General features: G+C 45.8%; 1 protein-coding gene across 1 annotated transcript in view; it reads right to left on the reverse strand.

The window, feature by feature from the left end:
- Window positions 1-16,794, reverse strand: part of nudcd1 (NudC domain containing 1) — a 115,350-nt gene that overhangs the window by 79,757 nt on the left and 18,799 nt on the right. The window contains exon 2 of the mRNA XM_085993724.1: window positions 2,020-2,174. Coding sequence (XP_085849850.1) covers window positions 2,020-2,174 — 155 coding nt within the window. The remainder of the gene's footprint in view (window positions 1-2,019; window positions 2,175-16,794) is intronic.

A 16,794-nucleotide genomic window follows, 5' to 3' on the forward strand; every position in this document is an offset into this window, starting at 1 on the left:
CTTTGAGGATGTTACAGATAAACTAGATTGTGAAACTTCCCATGATACAGTTTATTCGGATTTTCAGAATGCATTAGACAGAAGGTGCACATGAAAGAATCTAGCTAAGCTAAAGCCACACATATCCACAGTGGAACATGGGCTGAGGGAGAGATTGTGCTGAATGTAGCAATGAAACGAGGAATGCTTGGGCCCATGTCATACTTGCCCATGTTAGTTGTAACAGAGAATGGAGGGGGAGAATATATCCAGTCACTAGCATAATTAGTACAGCTATATTACTGTGGCATTTTATTTTTAAACCTTAGTGCTGTAGTTTTTCCTCTTAGACCAACAGTAATTGGTCCAACATGAGTCTAGGTTCGGATCGGTCATGGCCCTGTGGGTAGCGGAGCGGGCCCAGGGGCCGTGTAGCCTGATCCTGCTCCTATTTCGTGTGTCTAATTCTGTTAGATTCAGGAGATGGTTCTGTGATAGTGGATTGGCGGTTAGGATCAGATCAGCCATATCTTATTGAATGGCGGAGCAGGCTCGAGGGGCCGATTGGCCTACTCCTGCTCCTATTTCTTATGTTCTTATGTTCTTATGTAAAGACCTGCTTCAGTGTGTGTACAGGTGCAACAGATTCACAGCTCCTTAACGAAGAAATCAAAGTACAGGAAACTTTCTGGTATCCGGCACCGAGCTGGTGCCATTAGATCAAAACTGCCGTAGAAACCAGCACTAATGTTAAAACATACGGAGCTCAGAGCTCCGTGTGAAGCAACAAACCCTGTTGCTTAACAGCTTCAAAACAGTCGGCGCAGCTTGCAAGCGTCTAGCTGAAGCTGTTGCTTAGCTACAGAGACGTTTGCAGAGCCAGGACTGGAGAAAAGAAGCAACGAAAAGAAAAAAAATGATCTGAACCGACTCCTGAATTTTGCTGGTAGATAGAGGTTTCCCAACATTTAACCTCCGGCTAAACGAAAGTTTCCTGTAGATTTTTAAGATGGAAAATTACTAAAGTTTTAGATTAGATCTGTTGCAACAATTCAGTATCAAGTCAAATTCAACTCTTTCCAGGCTGCTCTTCCCACAGAAAGTGCAGTTATTTGAACTGAGTTTCCTTTATGAAGACAAAGCTTTAGGGCTAGATTTTGTCAATGGTGACGTGATGGAGGTGGGACTCCCACTTTTTGGGTTGTAGTCCCGCCTCCATCGATTTGTGGCCAACCCACGCTATTTTCCCTTGATTGACCTTGTTAAGCCCGCCCAGCGGGCTCAGCAGGCCAATTAAGGAACACCCGGTTACAGGTGACATCACAGATTGACATTTCATCTGTCAAGAGCTTTTGACAGATGAAATATCAGCGTTTGACAACTCTGTGAAGTTGTCAAACACTGACAGTCTGACTTCTAACTTGAGTCCTTCTCCACAGACTCAGTTAGAGAGCTCTCCAGAACAGAAAGCAGAATGCTGCAGCTTTTGACAGCTCGCGGCCATTCTGCTTTCTGTGCCGGTGAGATGAGGGACTCCAGAGACCTGAAGGAAGGAAGGCTGCATTAGTAAGTAAAGTAAAACTTATTTAAACACTTTACAAACACACTTACCTCTGCACTCATGCACCCATCACTCACTCACCTGAGCACCGGACATCTCCAACCCTCCAAGCCCTTCAGCCCGACGGTCCGCCTCGCTAACTTGGCGTGGTTTGGAGCCGTCGGGCAGCCCGCACATCAGGGCTAAAAATAGGGATTAGGCCAAAAACTACCTGTTAACAGGCAGTTAATTGGCACTAATCCCCTTCCTGCCTCAGGGAGATGGCTCCCAGCACATGTTGGGTACCCGCCTCCTGGGAAACGGGCATGGAGGCGGGTTGGGGGCAGGAAGGGTTCGTGCCCCCCGATTCTGCAATTTTCCCCCCCACTCCCGCCGCCAAAGGGCTTGGAAATTCGAGCCCTTAATCTCTCAATCCTTCACAATTTTCCAGCATATATAATTTCAAGAAGTTAAATGCAGATAAAAAAAGACAAACTTACCAAAGTGATAGCCAGGTGCATTATTCTCTCATGCTGATCGATATAATAGACACTGTCTTGATACCACCTATCACAGTGCAGATAATTGTACATGCCAAAGACACACATATGGTCCAGAGTGTACTGATCCTCTCGAAGTTTAACTTCAGCTACAGCTAAAAAATAAATCAGAAGCATGATCAGAATAACCAATGACAACTCAAATACAAATTTCTTCCTGCACTTGTGATTTTGGGGGAAAAATTGGGTCGCTTCCCCTTTGGGGCGCTAACTTCGCCGGGGCGTTACTTATAGCGCCCTGAAAAAATTAGCGCCTCGCGCACCCGAAATTCACTGGTAGCGCCCCAAGAGGGAGGCAGGGCGCTACTGGAAGCACCCCGCCTACTTCTTGGGGCGCTGCCAGTGAGTATCACGGCGCTACGTGCCGCAGTGCAGCCTTCCTCCCCTTAAAGGGGAGGGGCCTAGCTCAGCATGACCCAGCTGGGCCACCAGGGATCGGAGTGCCAGCAAAGGAGCCCAGCACTCAAAGCGCAGCCGGCGCCCCATGTGGGGGCTGCACAGAAGGCCGGCGACAGCAACGGGTGCAGGTGCTGGCAGGCGGCCAGCAACAAAAATGGTCACCCGGCACTTCCCTTTTAATTTGCGCCGCCCCGGCCGCAGGTAGGCCCCATTGACCCTGTCGGACATAGCGTCCGGCGGTAAGTCAGGGGGCGCTACCGAAGATCGCAGCCGGGGCACTGCGCACGGCGATGACATCATCGCCGGAGGTGCAGCGCCATGGGGCGCTAATGGTTACCGCCGCCGCTAACCTCACGCTGAATTTCACGGAAGGCGTTGGCGGTGCCGCACCCAGGCGCTAGTTGCTTTGCGCCCCGTTAGCGCCCTCTTAGGGAGCTAAAGGGAGGTGCAAATCAACCGAATTTTTCCCCATTCATTTCTAGCTGGCTGCTAAACTGAATTCTTGCAAGGTCTGAATCAGAATCAATCAGTTCAACAAAATGCAGTGACACTTTAAAAAAAAAAATCAACACCTATCAGACATAATAAAAATCACTACAATTACTCTACTCTTACAGTCTATCTCCAACTAAAACTGTAACTACAGTATTGTGTGCGAGGTTTCTTAACTCGTTTCAATACCAGGCCCTATATTACTACAGGGTACCACTATTTTTGTTAGTTATTTTACAAATTTAAAATCTAGAGTCTGTCATGTTACATATTATATATACATATCCTGCAAATCCATCGGCAGGATAGGCGCACCAACATCAGTGTTCTCGCTCAGGCCAACATCGAAGCTCTGACCACGCTCAATCAGCTCCGATGGACGGGTCACATCGTCCACATGCCCGATACGAAACTCCCAGAACAAGCGCTCTACTCAGAGCTCCGACACGGCATGAGAGCCCCAGGTGGGCAGAGGAAACGCTTCAAGGACACCCTCAAAGCCTCCTTGAAAAAGTGCAACATCCCCACTGACACCTGGGAATCCCTGGCCCAAGACCGCACAAAGTGGAGGAGAAGCATCCGGGAAGGCGCCGAACACCGAGTCTCTTCGCCGGGAGCAAGCGGAAGCCAAGCGCAGGCAGCGCACGTCAACCTAAGCACCCCACCCACCTGCCCCTTCAACCACCGTCTGCCCCACCTGTGACAAGACTGTAGGTCCCGCATTGGACTCATCAGTCACCTGAGAACTCATTTTTAATGTGGAAGCAAGTCATCCTCGGTTCCGAGGGACTGCCTAAGAGAAGGAATACATACATATACACACACACATCAGTCCGCAGCAACAGAAATAATCATGCTAGTATCTTAGAAAATGAAGAAAAACAGAAATCAATGACAGCCGCAATCTAGTGACCTTACAGATCCTCTTGCGTAGTGTCTAGGGTATGGGGTCACCACTGTGAAAATGGATGGTTAACCATGTTTGAATTTAACACGTAGAAACTAATTCAATCTGATGGAACCCCCGTTTCTCCCCCAAAAAATATCAAACCATTTATAAGTTTTTTTTTAAATAAAAGAGATTTTAGTAATCCCGACATGTGGGAGTTCACATTTTAACAAAGAGGCTCTGAGAATAGAGTTCTTTCACACCAAACCATTTCAGAAAAGTGCTACCCAACGTCTGTGAACTTTAAGCAGGATTTAATTAGACCCACAAAAGATTCCTTGATGAGTCAATAGGTTCAACATTTGTACTGACTTTTAGTCACCATTGGCTCTGCCACCTCCTAACTAAAATACAATGCAGACCATCTACCCATCTTAGGTCTCAAACAGTCCCCAAACATCTTTCTAGGGTCTGTGAATTTTTTTTTATTTTTATAAAAGATGTCACCTCAAGTCCACGAATGGACTCTTGAAATGCCACACTATAATAACCAAAGGGTTGACACCATAATCCCGAATAGATATGCTAGCTCTCAAACCATCTGGTTTTAAATCAATACAGCACATGATTGTGGATGGCTTATAGCATGCATTAGTGTTTGCTGTGTTTACGCAGCAGGGTTTACGCAAACAACTAGAAGTTGGCTTCTAAAGTCAAAGCTCATTGCCAGCACACGGTGTTGAAATTAAGAAAGGTGAGAGAGGGACACCAGGAAATTATAGACCAGTTAGCCTAACATCTGTTGTCAGGAAATTACATGAGTCTACAATTAAGGATAGAGTGACTAAACACCTTGAAAATTTTCAGCTGATCAGAGAGAGCCAGCATGGATTTGTAAAGGGTAGGTCATGCCTGACAAACCTGATTGAATTTTTTGAAGAAGTGACTAAAGTAGTGGACAGGGGAATGTCTATGGATGTTATTTATATGGACTTCTCGAAGGCTTTTGATAAAGTTCTGCATAAGAGACTGTTAGCTAAAGTTGAAGCTCATGGAATTGAAGGCAAATTATTGACCTGGTTAGGAAGTTGGCTGAGCGGCAGGAGACAGAGAGTAGGGATAATGGGCAGGTACTCTAATTGGCAGGATGTGATTAGTGCCCCACAAGGATGTGTTGGGGCCTCAACTGTTCACTGTATTTATTAACTTAGATGATGGGATAGAAAGCCACATATCCAAGTTTGCTGATGACACAAAGATAGGCGGCATTGTAAACCGTGTAGATGGAAGCATAAAATTACAAAGAGATATTAATAAATTAAGCGAATGGGCAAAGCTGCGGCAAATGTGAGGTCATCCACTTTGGACCTAGAGGACAGAACAAAGTACTTTCTAAATGGTGAAAAGATAGAAACAGTGGAGGTCCATGTACATAGATTGTTATTTGCTGTACCTGTCCATGACATTTTAATCAAAAAGGCTAATGGAATGCTGGCTTTTATATCCAGAGAACCAGAGTACAAGGGGGTAGAAGTTATGCTGCAGCTATACAAAGCCCTGGTTAGACCACACCTGGAGCACTGGGAGCAGTTCTGGGCACCACACCGTAGGAAGGATAGATTGCCCTTGGAGGGAGTGTAGCGTAGGTTTACCAGAATGATACCCGGATTTCAAGTTAAATTAGGAGGAGCGATTACACAAACTAGGGTTGTATCCCCTGGAATTTAGAAGGTTAATGGGTGGTTTGAAGATATTAAAGCCAGAGCTTTAAGGAGTGAAGTTAGGAAACACTTCCACACGCAAAAGGTGGTCGAAGTTTGGCACTCTCTTCAACAAACAGCAACTGATGCTGGGTCAATTGTTAATTTTAACTCTGAGATTGATAGATTTCTGTTAGCCAAAGGTATTAAGGGATGTGGGACAAAGGCGGGTATATGGAGTTAAGTCACAGATCAGCCATGGTCTGATATTTTCTCTCTCTCTCTGTTCCAAGTGTGTATATTATATATACTATCTCAAATTATGCCCATAGCAAAGAAACTTTTATGTATTTAAATATAAAGTTACTGACTTCCAAGAAACTCAAAGTTAATATTAAATTGATTTTTGCAACAATTTACCACTTTGCATGATTTCCCCCATAGGAGAGGTTTTTAATTTAACAGCAAGGCTCTTATTTCCACAGGAGCACAGGCACATGTAGACATTAGCTCAAGTCCTCTCAAGCTTCATTTAAAAGATGCTACATGCTTCCACTTGTGTAGAAGAGTGGAGTCAGATGCATTAGCCTCGACCTTAAAGCCTAGGTCAGACTGTATTCCATTTCCAGCACCAGCTCACTTTCACAGGGCTTTTCTTTGGTGCCAATTTTCTTCCCTTCCTCTCCCCTGAAGGCGTTGACGCATGTTTCTGTACAGTTTTATAGACGCCACTAGCTTTCTGCGACCTCACCCAGGCAGTCATTCTTCACACGCGAATGGGGACAGTGAAGGCAGGCGATTTGACCGTGAAGAACAGCTTAGCCATGTGCGATCATGTACTCGCCCAATGTCCATACACATGCTTTTCTGCAGAAGATACTGGATGGCGATTAGAGAATGCCGGCAGATTTTGCTCCCTCTCTAGTCCAGGAATTGAACCTGGGATTTACTGGGCTGCACGGCTTGGCAATGTAGAAGATTGGGTGGTGCCTTTATTCACTAAGCCATCAAGAAAACTTCAATCTATTTTAATTCATGTTTAATGTTCTTCATAATGTCTTAGCCAATTGATTTTTTTTTAAATGACCAAGAGGCAGCCATCATGTCACAAAAGACAAGATTTGGCAAATGAAAATAATAAATTTACACTCCTTATCCGTGTACAGTATCTACAAGAAAGAAAGAAGGACTTGCATTTCTGTAGCGCCTTTCACAGCACCAGTACATCCAAAAGCACTTTACAGCCAATGAGGTGCTTTTGAAGTGTAGTCACTGTTGTAATGTAGAAACATGGCAGCCAAATTGCACACAGCAAGCTCCCACAAACAGCAATGATATAATGACCTAATAATTTGTTTTATTAGTGATGTTGATTGAGGGATAAATGTTGGCCAGGACACCAGGAAGAACTCCCCTGCTCGTCTTCAAAATAGTGCCATGGGATCTTTTACGTCCACCCGAGAGGGCAGACAGGGCTTCGGTTTAACGTCTCATCCGAAAGGCGGCACAGCGCTCCCTCAGTACAGCACTGGAACGTCAGCCTGGATTATGGGCTCAAGTCACTGGAGTGGGGTTTGAACCCACAAGCTTCTGACAGAGGCGACAGTGCCACCCACTAAACCACAGCCGGCAAGTATTAAATGGTTAATACCAAAAATGCTGTGTTAGAACTGTGGCTGCACATATGGTTTTAAACTGATCAAGTCTAAATAGATTACATTGACCTCATACTATCCCTTTAACTTTAAATACACTTCTTAACTGAAGTGGGTTTTGCTCTCTTTAAAGTCAATCACATACTGGTTCCTTTTGTACTTCTAGGTAACCTCTCGAGCTACTGTTTCAGTAGAATCCACATAACTTTCCAAGACTGTAACGCCAAGTTTAAAAAAAACAGCAACTGTGCCACTTGAAAAAGAGAGCCTTGAGAATTCAAAAGGTCATAGAGTCATATCGGCACAGGAGGCCGCCATTAGGCCCATCGAGTCCGTGCCGGCTCTGCAGAGCAATCCAGTCAGTCCCATTCCCCCGCTCTATCCCCGTAGCCCTGCAAGTTTATTTCCCTCAAGTGCCTATCCAGTCTCCCCTTGAAAACACTGAGTGTCTCTGCTTCCACCACTTCCGACAGCAGCGAATTCCATGTCATCACCATTCGCTGCGTAAAAAAGTTTTTCCTCATGTCCCCCCGTATCTCTTGCCAAAACGTTAAATCTGTGCCCCCTAGTCCTTGTACCATCAACTAGTGGGAACAGCCTTTCCTTGTCTAGCCTATCCAAACCTGTCAGGTGTTCGGAGAATTCAAGGTCTGCCCTCTCTATCCCTATCCCTCTCCCCCCTCCCCCACCAAAAAAACGTTTTAGAACTTTTCATTCATTTTGGATCAACATTTAGGCAAAACTCCTCAGGCTCCATTTCAAATTGATCTTTACTGCATCCAGCATGCTGATAAGTAATAAGTACAGTGCTACAGTAATAGTCACTAATCAGCATAAAGCTATAACTTAAAAGCTGTATTAATGAAATGCCTAAAGCTTCATGTTACAAAGTGTCTACTGCAAAGATATCTAGGCATTTACAACTAATTTTCACTCAGTAACCTTTTCAAAATTAAAACTAAAAGGATCTAAAGGTGGTGAAGCAATCTCCGTGAAGGTGGCAAATCCCTTTCATGAGATATCAGGCTTTGAAAGTATGTTAAATATAGAAAGACTTGCATTTATATAGCGCTTTTCACGACCTCAGGACATCCCAAAGCGCTTTACATCCAATAAAGTGTAGTCACTGTTGTAATATAGGAAATGCAGTCAATTTGCGCACAGCAAGCTCCCACAAACAGGAACGTGATGACCAGATAATCTGTTTTAGTGATGTTGGTTGAGGGATAAATATTGGCCAGGACACCGGGGATTAATCCCCTGCTCTTTTGAAATAGTCACATAGGATCTTTTACATCCACCTGAGAAGGGAGACAGGGCATAAAGCTAGCATTGGGCAAAGGCTTTGACAACCAATGCCAGCCGCGTAGGGAGAAAGGAGGCGAGGTCGGGGAAGCTCAGGAACGCCTTGCGGGGCCTGGGGTGGGGAAGAGGAGAAACTACTCCTGCTCTTCCTGACTCACAAGGATTTTGCACAGAAGTAATTTTTCAAAACTTACTTTGGCCTCTTCCAGCCATTCGCGCCTCCCCTTTCGGGTTTGACACCAGGCAGGTCTCCCCCGACTCATCGTGAAAATCACGTCGTGGCACTGAATACGTCAGCGGGCCATGTCTTTTGAATATAAATGAGGCCCTTGCTTGCCTGCAGCGGGAGCCTTGGCCGACTTCAAAGTCGGCGCAGATATGATGGCGTCACACAGGAACAGAGCAACCTCGGGCTGGTAAATGGATTCGGCCCGATCTTAAGCCCCCTCCCCATGCACCATGCTCGCAGGGCGAGAGGGGGGTTAAAAATCAAGCCCATAGTGTTGTGGGGTTGGAGACAGAATTCATTAGGGTGCAGAAGACTGTTGTGGGGAGGGAAGGAAAGAAAGGAAGAACTCCTGTGGGCTAGACATCCTGGATTACCTGGAAGAGAAGGGATGATTGATGTCAGCATTTAGCGACCCACGTTAAAAACAAAGTCCTACAAATCACTGCGTGAATACCATGGAGATCCAATAATATAACATTCATAGTCTAAACTGCCATTATACAGGATACACCATCACATCCATTTTGTACAGCAGACCGGCGGCGGCATTCCGGAGCCACGTCATGATTCAAAAAGTGACGCGGGCAAGAGGCAGCAGCTGATTGGGTGAGTACGGCCAGGTGAGTATTTATAATACTCTATATTTTGACAGTTAAGATTAATAGTTTATAAAATTTAGACGCTCTAAATTTTTTGTGGTTGTGGTTTCTAAGGTCTCTGTTGTGTATCGGGGAGTGCTAGTAACCAAGGGCCCTTGAGTAGATCATTTAATTGTAGTGTATTTAGTGGTATTGATTTGATTTGATTTAATTTAAATTAATTAATGGGTAAGTCATGGCAGGACAGCTCGGCCCTGTGGCATGCTCCTCCTGCGCTATGTGGGAAATCAGGGACACTTCCTGTGTCCCCGACGACCATGTGTGCGGGAAGTGTATCCAGCTGCAGCTACTGACAGACCGCATTGCAGCGCTGGAGCTGCGAATGGATACATACTGGAGCATTCGCGATGCTGAGGACATCGTGGATATCACGTTTAGGGCGTTGGTCACACTGCAGATAAAGGCTGCACAGGCAGGAAGGGAATGGGTGCCCACCAGGCAGAGTAGTAGGCGCAGGCATATAGTGCCAGGGTCTCCTGTGGCCAGCCCCCTCTCAAACAGATATACCACTTTGGATATTGTTGAGGGAGATGGCTTATCGGGGGAAGGCAGCAGCAGCCAACTTCCTGGCACCATGGGTGGTTCTGCTGCACAGGACGGGAGGAAAAAGAGTGGGAGAGCTATAGTGATAGGGGATTCTATTGTAAGGGGAATAGATAGGCATTTCTGCGGCCGCAAACGAGACTCCAGGATGGTATGTTGCCTCCCTGGTGCAAGGGTCAAGGATGTCTCGGGACGGCTGCAGGGCATTCTGGAGGGGGAGGGTGAACAACCAGTTGTCATGGTGCATATAGGTACCAACGATATAGGTAAAAAACAGGATGAGGTCCTAAAAGCTGAATATAGGGAGTTAGGAGGTAAATTAAAAAATAGGACCTCAAAAGGTAGTAATCTCAGGATTGCTACCAGTGCCACGTGCTAGTCAGAGTAGAAATAGAAGGATATTTCAGATGAATACGTGGCTAGAGGAGGGGGAGGGATTCAAATTACTGAGATATCGGAACCGGTTCTGGGGGAGTTGGGACCAGTGCAAACTGGACGGTTTGCACCTGGGCAGGACTGGGACCGATGTCCTAGGGGGGAGTGTTTGCTAGTGCTGTTGGGGAGGGTTTAAACTAAAATGGCAGGGGGTTGGGAACCTGTGCAGGGAGACAGAGGAAAGGGAAGCAAGGATAGAAACAAAAAAGACAGGAAGGAGAAAAGCAAAGGTGGAAGGCAGAGAAATCAAGGGTGTAAATCAAACAGAGTTACAGTAAATAATAATTCTAAAAGGACTAAGAGTGTTAAAAAAACAAGCCTGAAGGCTTGGTGTCTTTATGCGAGGAGCATTCGTAATAAGGTGGATGAATTAGCTGCGCAAATAGATGTAAACAGATATGATGTAATTGGAATCACGGAGACATGGCTCCAGGGTGACCAGGGCTGGGAACTCAACATCCAGGGGTATTCAATGTTCAGGAAGGACAGGCAAAAAGGAAAAGGAGGTGGGGTAGCATTGCTGGTTAAACAGGGGATTGACACAATAGTAAGGAAGGATAGTAGCTCTGATGATGTGGAATCTGTATGGGTAGAGCGGAGAAATACCATGGGGCACAAAACGTTAGTGGGAGTTGTATACAGACCCCCAAACAGTAATGCGGAGATTGGGGATGGCATTAAATGGGAAATTAGAGACGCGTGCAATATGGGCACAGCAGTTATCATGAGTGACTTTAATCTACATATAGATTGGGCTAACCAAATTAGTAACAATACTGTGGAGGAGGAATACCTAGAGTGTATACGGGATGGTTTCCTGGACCAATATGTCGAGGAACCAACTAGAGATCAGGCCATCTTAGACTGGGTATTATGTAATAAGAAAGGATCAATTAGCAATGTTGTTGTGCGAGGCCCCTTGAGGAGGAGCGATCATAATATGATCGAATTCTTCATTAAGATGGAGAGTGAAGTAGTTGACTCAGAGACTAAGGTCCTGAATTTAAATAAAGGAAACTACAATGGTATGAGGCGCGACTTGGCTAGGATGGATTGGGGAACGTTACTTAAAGGGCTGATGGTGGATAGGAAATGGCAAACATTTAAAGATCCCATGAACTACAGAATTTGTTCATCCCTGTTTGGCATAAAAATAAAACAAAGGTGACTCAACCGTGGCTAACAAGGGAAATTAGGGATAGCATAAGATCCAAGGAGAGGACATATAAATTGGCCTAAAAAGCAGCAAACCTGAGGATTGGGAGCAGTTTAGGATTCAGCAAAGGAGGACAAAGGGATTAATTAAGAGGGGGAAAATAGAATATGAGTGTAAGTTTGCAGGGAACATAAAAACTGACTGTAAAATGTTCCATAGATATGTGAAGAGAAAAAGATTGGTGAAGTGAAGCGTAGGTCCCTTGCAGTCTGAATCAGGGGAATTTATAATGGGGAACAAAGAAATGGCAGACCAATTAAATACATACTTTGGTTCTGTCTTCACAAAGAAGGACACAAATAACCTTCCACAGATATCGGGGAACATAGGGTCTAATGAGAGGGGGGAATTGAATGAAATCAGTATTTGTAGGAAAATGGTGTTAGGGAAATTGACGGGATTGAAGGCCGATAAATCCCCAGGGCCTGATAATCTACATCCTAGGGTACTTAAGCAAGTAGCCCTAGAAATAGTAGATGCATTGCTGGTCATCTTCCAAAATTCTATAGACTCTGGAATAGTTCCCATGGATTGGAGGGTAGCTAATGTAACCCGACTATTTAAAAAAGGTGGTAGAGAGAAAACGGGGAATTATAGACTGGGGAAAATGCTGGAGTCCATTATAAAAGATTTAATAGCAGAGCACTTGGAAAGCAGTGACAAGATCGGACAAAGTCAACATGGATTTACAAAAGGTAAATCATGCTTGACTAATCTAGAATTTTTTGAGGATGTAACTGGCAGAATAGATAAGGGAGAACTAGTGAATTTGGACTTTCAGAAGGCTTTCGATAAGGTCCCGCATAAGAGATTGGCGTGCAAAGTTAAAGCACATGGGATTGGGGGTAAGGTTGGATAGAGAACTGGTTGGCAGACAGGAAGCAGAGTGGGAATAAACGGGTCTTTTTCCGAGTGGCAGGCAGTGACTAGTGGGGTACCGCAGGGATCGGTGCTAGGGCCCCAGCTATCACAATAATATATTAATGATCTAGACGAGGGAACTAGATGTCATATCTCCAAGTTTGCAGACGACACAAAGCTGGGTGGGCGTGTGTGCTGTGAGGAGGATGCAGAGAAACTCCAGTATGATTTGGACAGGTTGGGTGATTGGGCAGATGCATGGCAAATGTGGATAAATGCGAGGTTATCCACTTTGGTGGCAAAAACAGGAAGACAGATTATCTGAATGGTAATAGATTGGGAAAAGGGGAAGTGCAACGAGACCTGGGTGTCCTTTTGCACCAGTCGCTGAAGGTAAGTATGCAGGTGCAGCAGGCGGTTAAGGCGGCAAATGGTATGTTGGCCTTCATTGCGAGAGGATTTGAGTACAGGAGCAAGGAAGTCTTGCTGCCGTTGTACAGGGCCTTGGTGAGACCACACCTTGAGTATTGTGTGCAGTTTTGGTCGCCTTATCTGAGGAAGGATGTTCTTGCCATGGAGGGAGTGCAGCGAAGATTCACCAGACTGATACCTGGGATGGCAGGAATGACGTATGAGGAGAGATTGGGTCGATTAGGCTTATATTCGCTAGAGTTTAGAAGAATGAGAGGGGATCTCATTGAAACTTATAAAATTCTAACAGGACTAGACAGACTAGATGCAGGAAGGATGTTCCCGATGGCAGGGGGAGTCCAGAACCAGGGGTCACAGTCTAAGGATAAGGGGTAAGCCATTTAGGACTGAGGTGAGGAGGAATTTCTTCACCCAGAAAGTGGTGAACCTGTGGAATTCTCTACCACACAAGGCAGTTGAGGCCAACTTATTAAATATATTCAAGAAGGAGTTAGATATATTTCTTAAGGCTAAAGGGAATCAAGGGATATGGGGAGAAAGCAGGGACAGGGTACTGAATTTGGATGATCAGCCATGATCTCATTAAATGGCAGAACAGGCTCGAGGGGCCAAATGGCCTACTCCTGCTCCTATCTTCTATGTTTCACAGAACTTGAAACTGACATTTAAAGACATTCCTTATTGATGTAGGACATTAGCGCACAAAACATGAATTGCATTGATTGGTAAGTTTCATTTTTTATAATAAATGGGAGGCTGGGGTGGCGTATTTTAAGAACTTTTCTTGAAGACAATCACCTTTATCGGGTGGGCTTCAAACACTGCAAAGAGTGAAAACATTTTTTTTTTTTTTTTTTTTTAAACGCAGACTGCAACTTTCATTTATTGGGCACTACTATTTCAGAGTTTACGCCATTATGCTTTAGCAATTCTGTTGTGAACTGTTTTATTTGGGTGTCCTTAGGTAACTTGATAGTTGGAGTTATTTAGGGTTTGGATGAGTCTTTAGGGGAAAGACTGGTCATTGCCAGCTCTGAGCAGTTTGTTGCCGGTCACATTTGCCCTTCTGGCTGAACAAAGCCTACTGCAATCTCAGCGACACAGATTGAATTACTAGAGGGATAACAATTCTACTGGGTACGACACACAGAACACTTCACTGTTTCTTGCAGCTTGTAGAGAATCTGCTCCCCTCCAAAAAGCACAGACAAGAGAAACGGCCATTTCATCAAGAGAGGGTGCCGAGAATCTATGCCCCTCTATGTATCGAGCACAGATTGTGCATAGAAACATAGAAGATAGGAGCAGGAGTAGGTCATTCGGCCCCTCGAGCCTGCTCCGCCATTCAATGCGATCATGGCTGATCATCCAAATTCAGTACCTGGTCCCTGCCTTCTCCCCATATCCCTTGATCCCTTTAGCCTCAAGAAATATAAGCCTGCACATCTGCCAATGCACTTTATTATGGTTATGTTTATGTTAATGTATTACAAGCCAAAAGTATGTTGAATGTTTAAATGTCTTAATCTAAATGTACACTCTCGGGAGCCGCAAGCCTACATTTCGTTGTACTGCACTTGTGCACTAACAATGACAATAAAAGTTGATTTGATTTGAAAAAAATATCCAACTCCTTCTTGAATATATTTAAGGTATTGGCCTCTACTGCCTTCTGTGGTAGAGAATTCCACAGGTTCACCACTATCTGGGTGAAGAAATTCCTCCTCATTTTTGTCCTAAATGGCTTACCCCTTATCCTTAGACTGTGACCCCTGGTTCTGGACTCCCCCGCCATCGGGAACAACCTTCCTGCATCTAGTCTGTCCAGTCCTGTCAGAATTTTATAGGTTTCAATGAGATCCCCTCTCATTCTTCTAAACTCCAGCGAGTATAAGCCCAATCGACCCAATCTCTCCTCATACGTCATTCCTGCCATCCCAGGTATCAGTCTGGTCAATCTTCACTGAACTCCTTCCATGGCAAGAACATCCTTCCTCAGATAAGGCGACCAAAACTGCACACAATACTCAAGGTGTGGTCTCACCAAGGCCCTGTACAACTGCAGCAGGACATCCTTGTTCCTGTACTCAAACCCTCTCGCTACGAAGGCCAACATACCATTTGCCTTAGCCTGCTGCACCTGCATGCTTACCTTCAACGACTGGTGCACAAGGACACCCAGGTCTCATTGCACTTCCCCTTCTCCCAATCTATTGCCATTCAGATAATAATCTGCCCTCCTGTTTTTGCCACCAAAGTGGATAACCTCGCATTTATCCACGTTATATTGCATCTGCCATGCTTTTGCCCAATCACCCAACTTGTCCAAATCATCCTGGAGTTTCTCGGCATCCTCCTCACAGCACACACGCCCACCTAGCTTTGTGTCGTCTGCAAATTTGGAGATATTACATCTAGTTCCCTTGTCTAGATCATTAATATATATTGTGAATAGCTGGGGCCCAAGGACCGATCCCTGCGGTACCCCATCACACTAGACATTATGGGGGGAATTTGAACCTAAAGAAACGGGTGGGTTGTGTGGGAAGTTGAAATGTTAAAAATCTGAATCCAGACCAGAACCCGCCTCCAACCCACCCACTTCCGGATTTGAGAGAGGCAGGTTGTCTATTTAAATATTATAATGAGGCTGGAAGCCTCTGCTTTAACCTCCATTTTGAATTTTACTTTAGCTGGTCAGGTTTTACAGGCCTCATGAAGCCCACCAGCTAAAGCAAGGCAAGGACTGCTGGATCCAGCGTCCCTACCTAACCCACCCCCCGTGATCAGAGACTCCATCCAGAACCCCCCCCACCCCCAGGTCTCCGATCACCTCCATGCTCCTCTGGCCCTCAATCTGCTACTCCGGTCACCGATCAGTCCCTACCCACCCCCCTCCTCCGGCCACCAATTGCCCCTCCCCCTTCTCCGGCCCCCCCAATCCTTAACGGCCCCACCATCTGCTTCTCCAGCCCCCGACCTTCACCCGACCCCCCCCCTCCAGCCCTCCCAGTGCTCCTCCGGCCACACCCCACCCCCAGGCGATCCCTCCCTCCCTCCCCTCTGCAGCCCGATACCACAGGCCTATCCGTCTGGAGCAAATCTGACTGGCTGCAGGTGGGAAACAGAGGTGACCCATGCAAATTAGGCCCTGTTGTTAAATTTGCCAGGGCCTGCAGAAAACCCGTTCTCCTGACCGCTTTGGAACTACCATCCGCCCCCCACTCCCCCACCTCCACCCCCCACCCCCGCCAACGCGCTCCCAACCCCTCCTTCCCTATTAAATTTCAGCCCAATATGAGTTAATTTTTCACATTTACACTTGATTGGCTCAAATTTCATATTCATATAACAGCAACAAATCAGTACGTATCAATGAACAAGTAGTAATAACATTAATCACCAAATAAAACCAAAACTACTAATCAAAATGGGCAATGAGCAGCAAGTAGCGGAACAGGAACTAATGAAATCACCCCAATGTCCCTAAACACATCTTCCATCAGAGGTGTGTCCCTCTTTGAGAAGACAGAGAACTTGAAGTGGGCTTTGGAAGGAGGGAGGGAGTGAAGTTGATCAGAGCACTTAGGATGAGCATATAAAGGAGGGAAGGAACAGAACTGCAGTTCTCAGGTCGGGTCTGTGAGGGAGGGACCGAAGTGAATCTGAGCTCTAGGGTGCACCTGCATGGGAGGAGGAGGAGTGGAGTCAAGCCACCTGGGACAAACCTGTGAAGGAGGAACCAGACCCAAGCTGGAGAGCTCAGATTGACCTACGAGGAAGGGAGCAGAGTGCAGCAAAGTAGAGCTGGAACCAAAGCACTCAAAGCAAGTACGGAAAGAGGGAGGGAGCAAAACTAGAGCCCTCGGGTTGGGCAGATGGAGAGGATAGAGCCAGTAC

Source organism: Somniosus microcephalus, chromosome 7 (assembly GCF_052327205.1).
Source record: "Somniosus microcephalus isolate GS21.2 chromosome 7, FLI_Smic_1.0, whole genome shotgun sequence".
In the NCBI taxonomy this organism is placed as follows: Eukaryota; Metazoa; Chordata; class Chondrichthyes; order Squaliformes; family Somniosidae; genus Somniosus; species Somniosus microcephalus.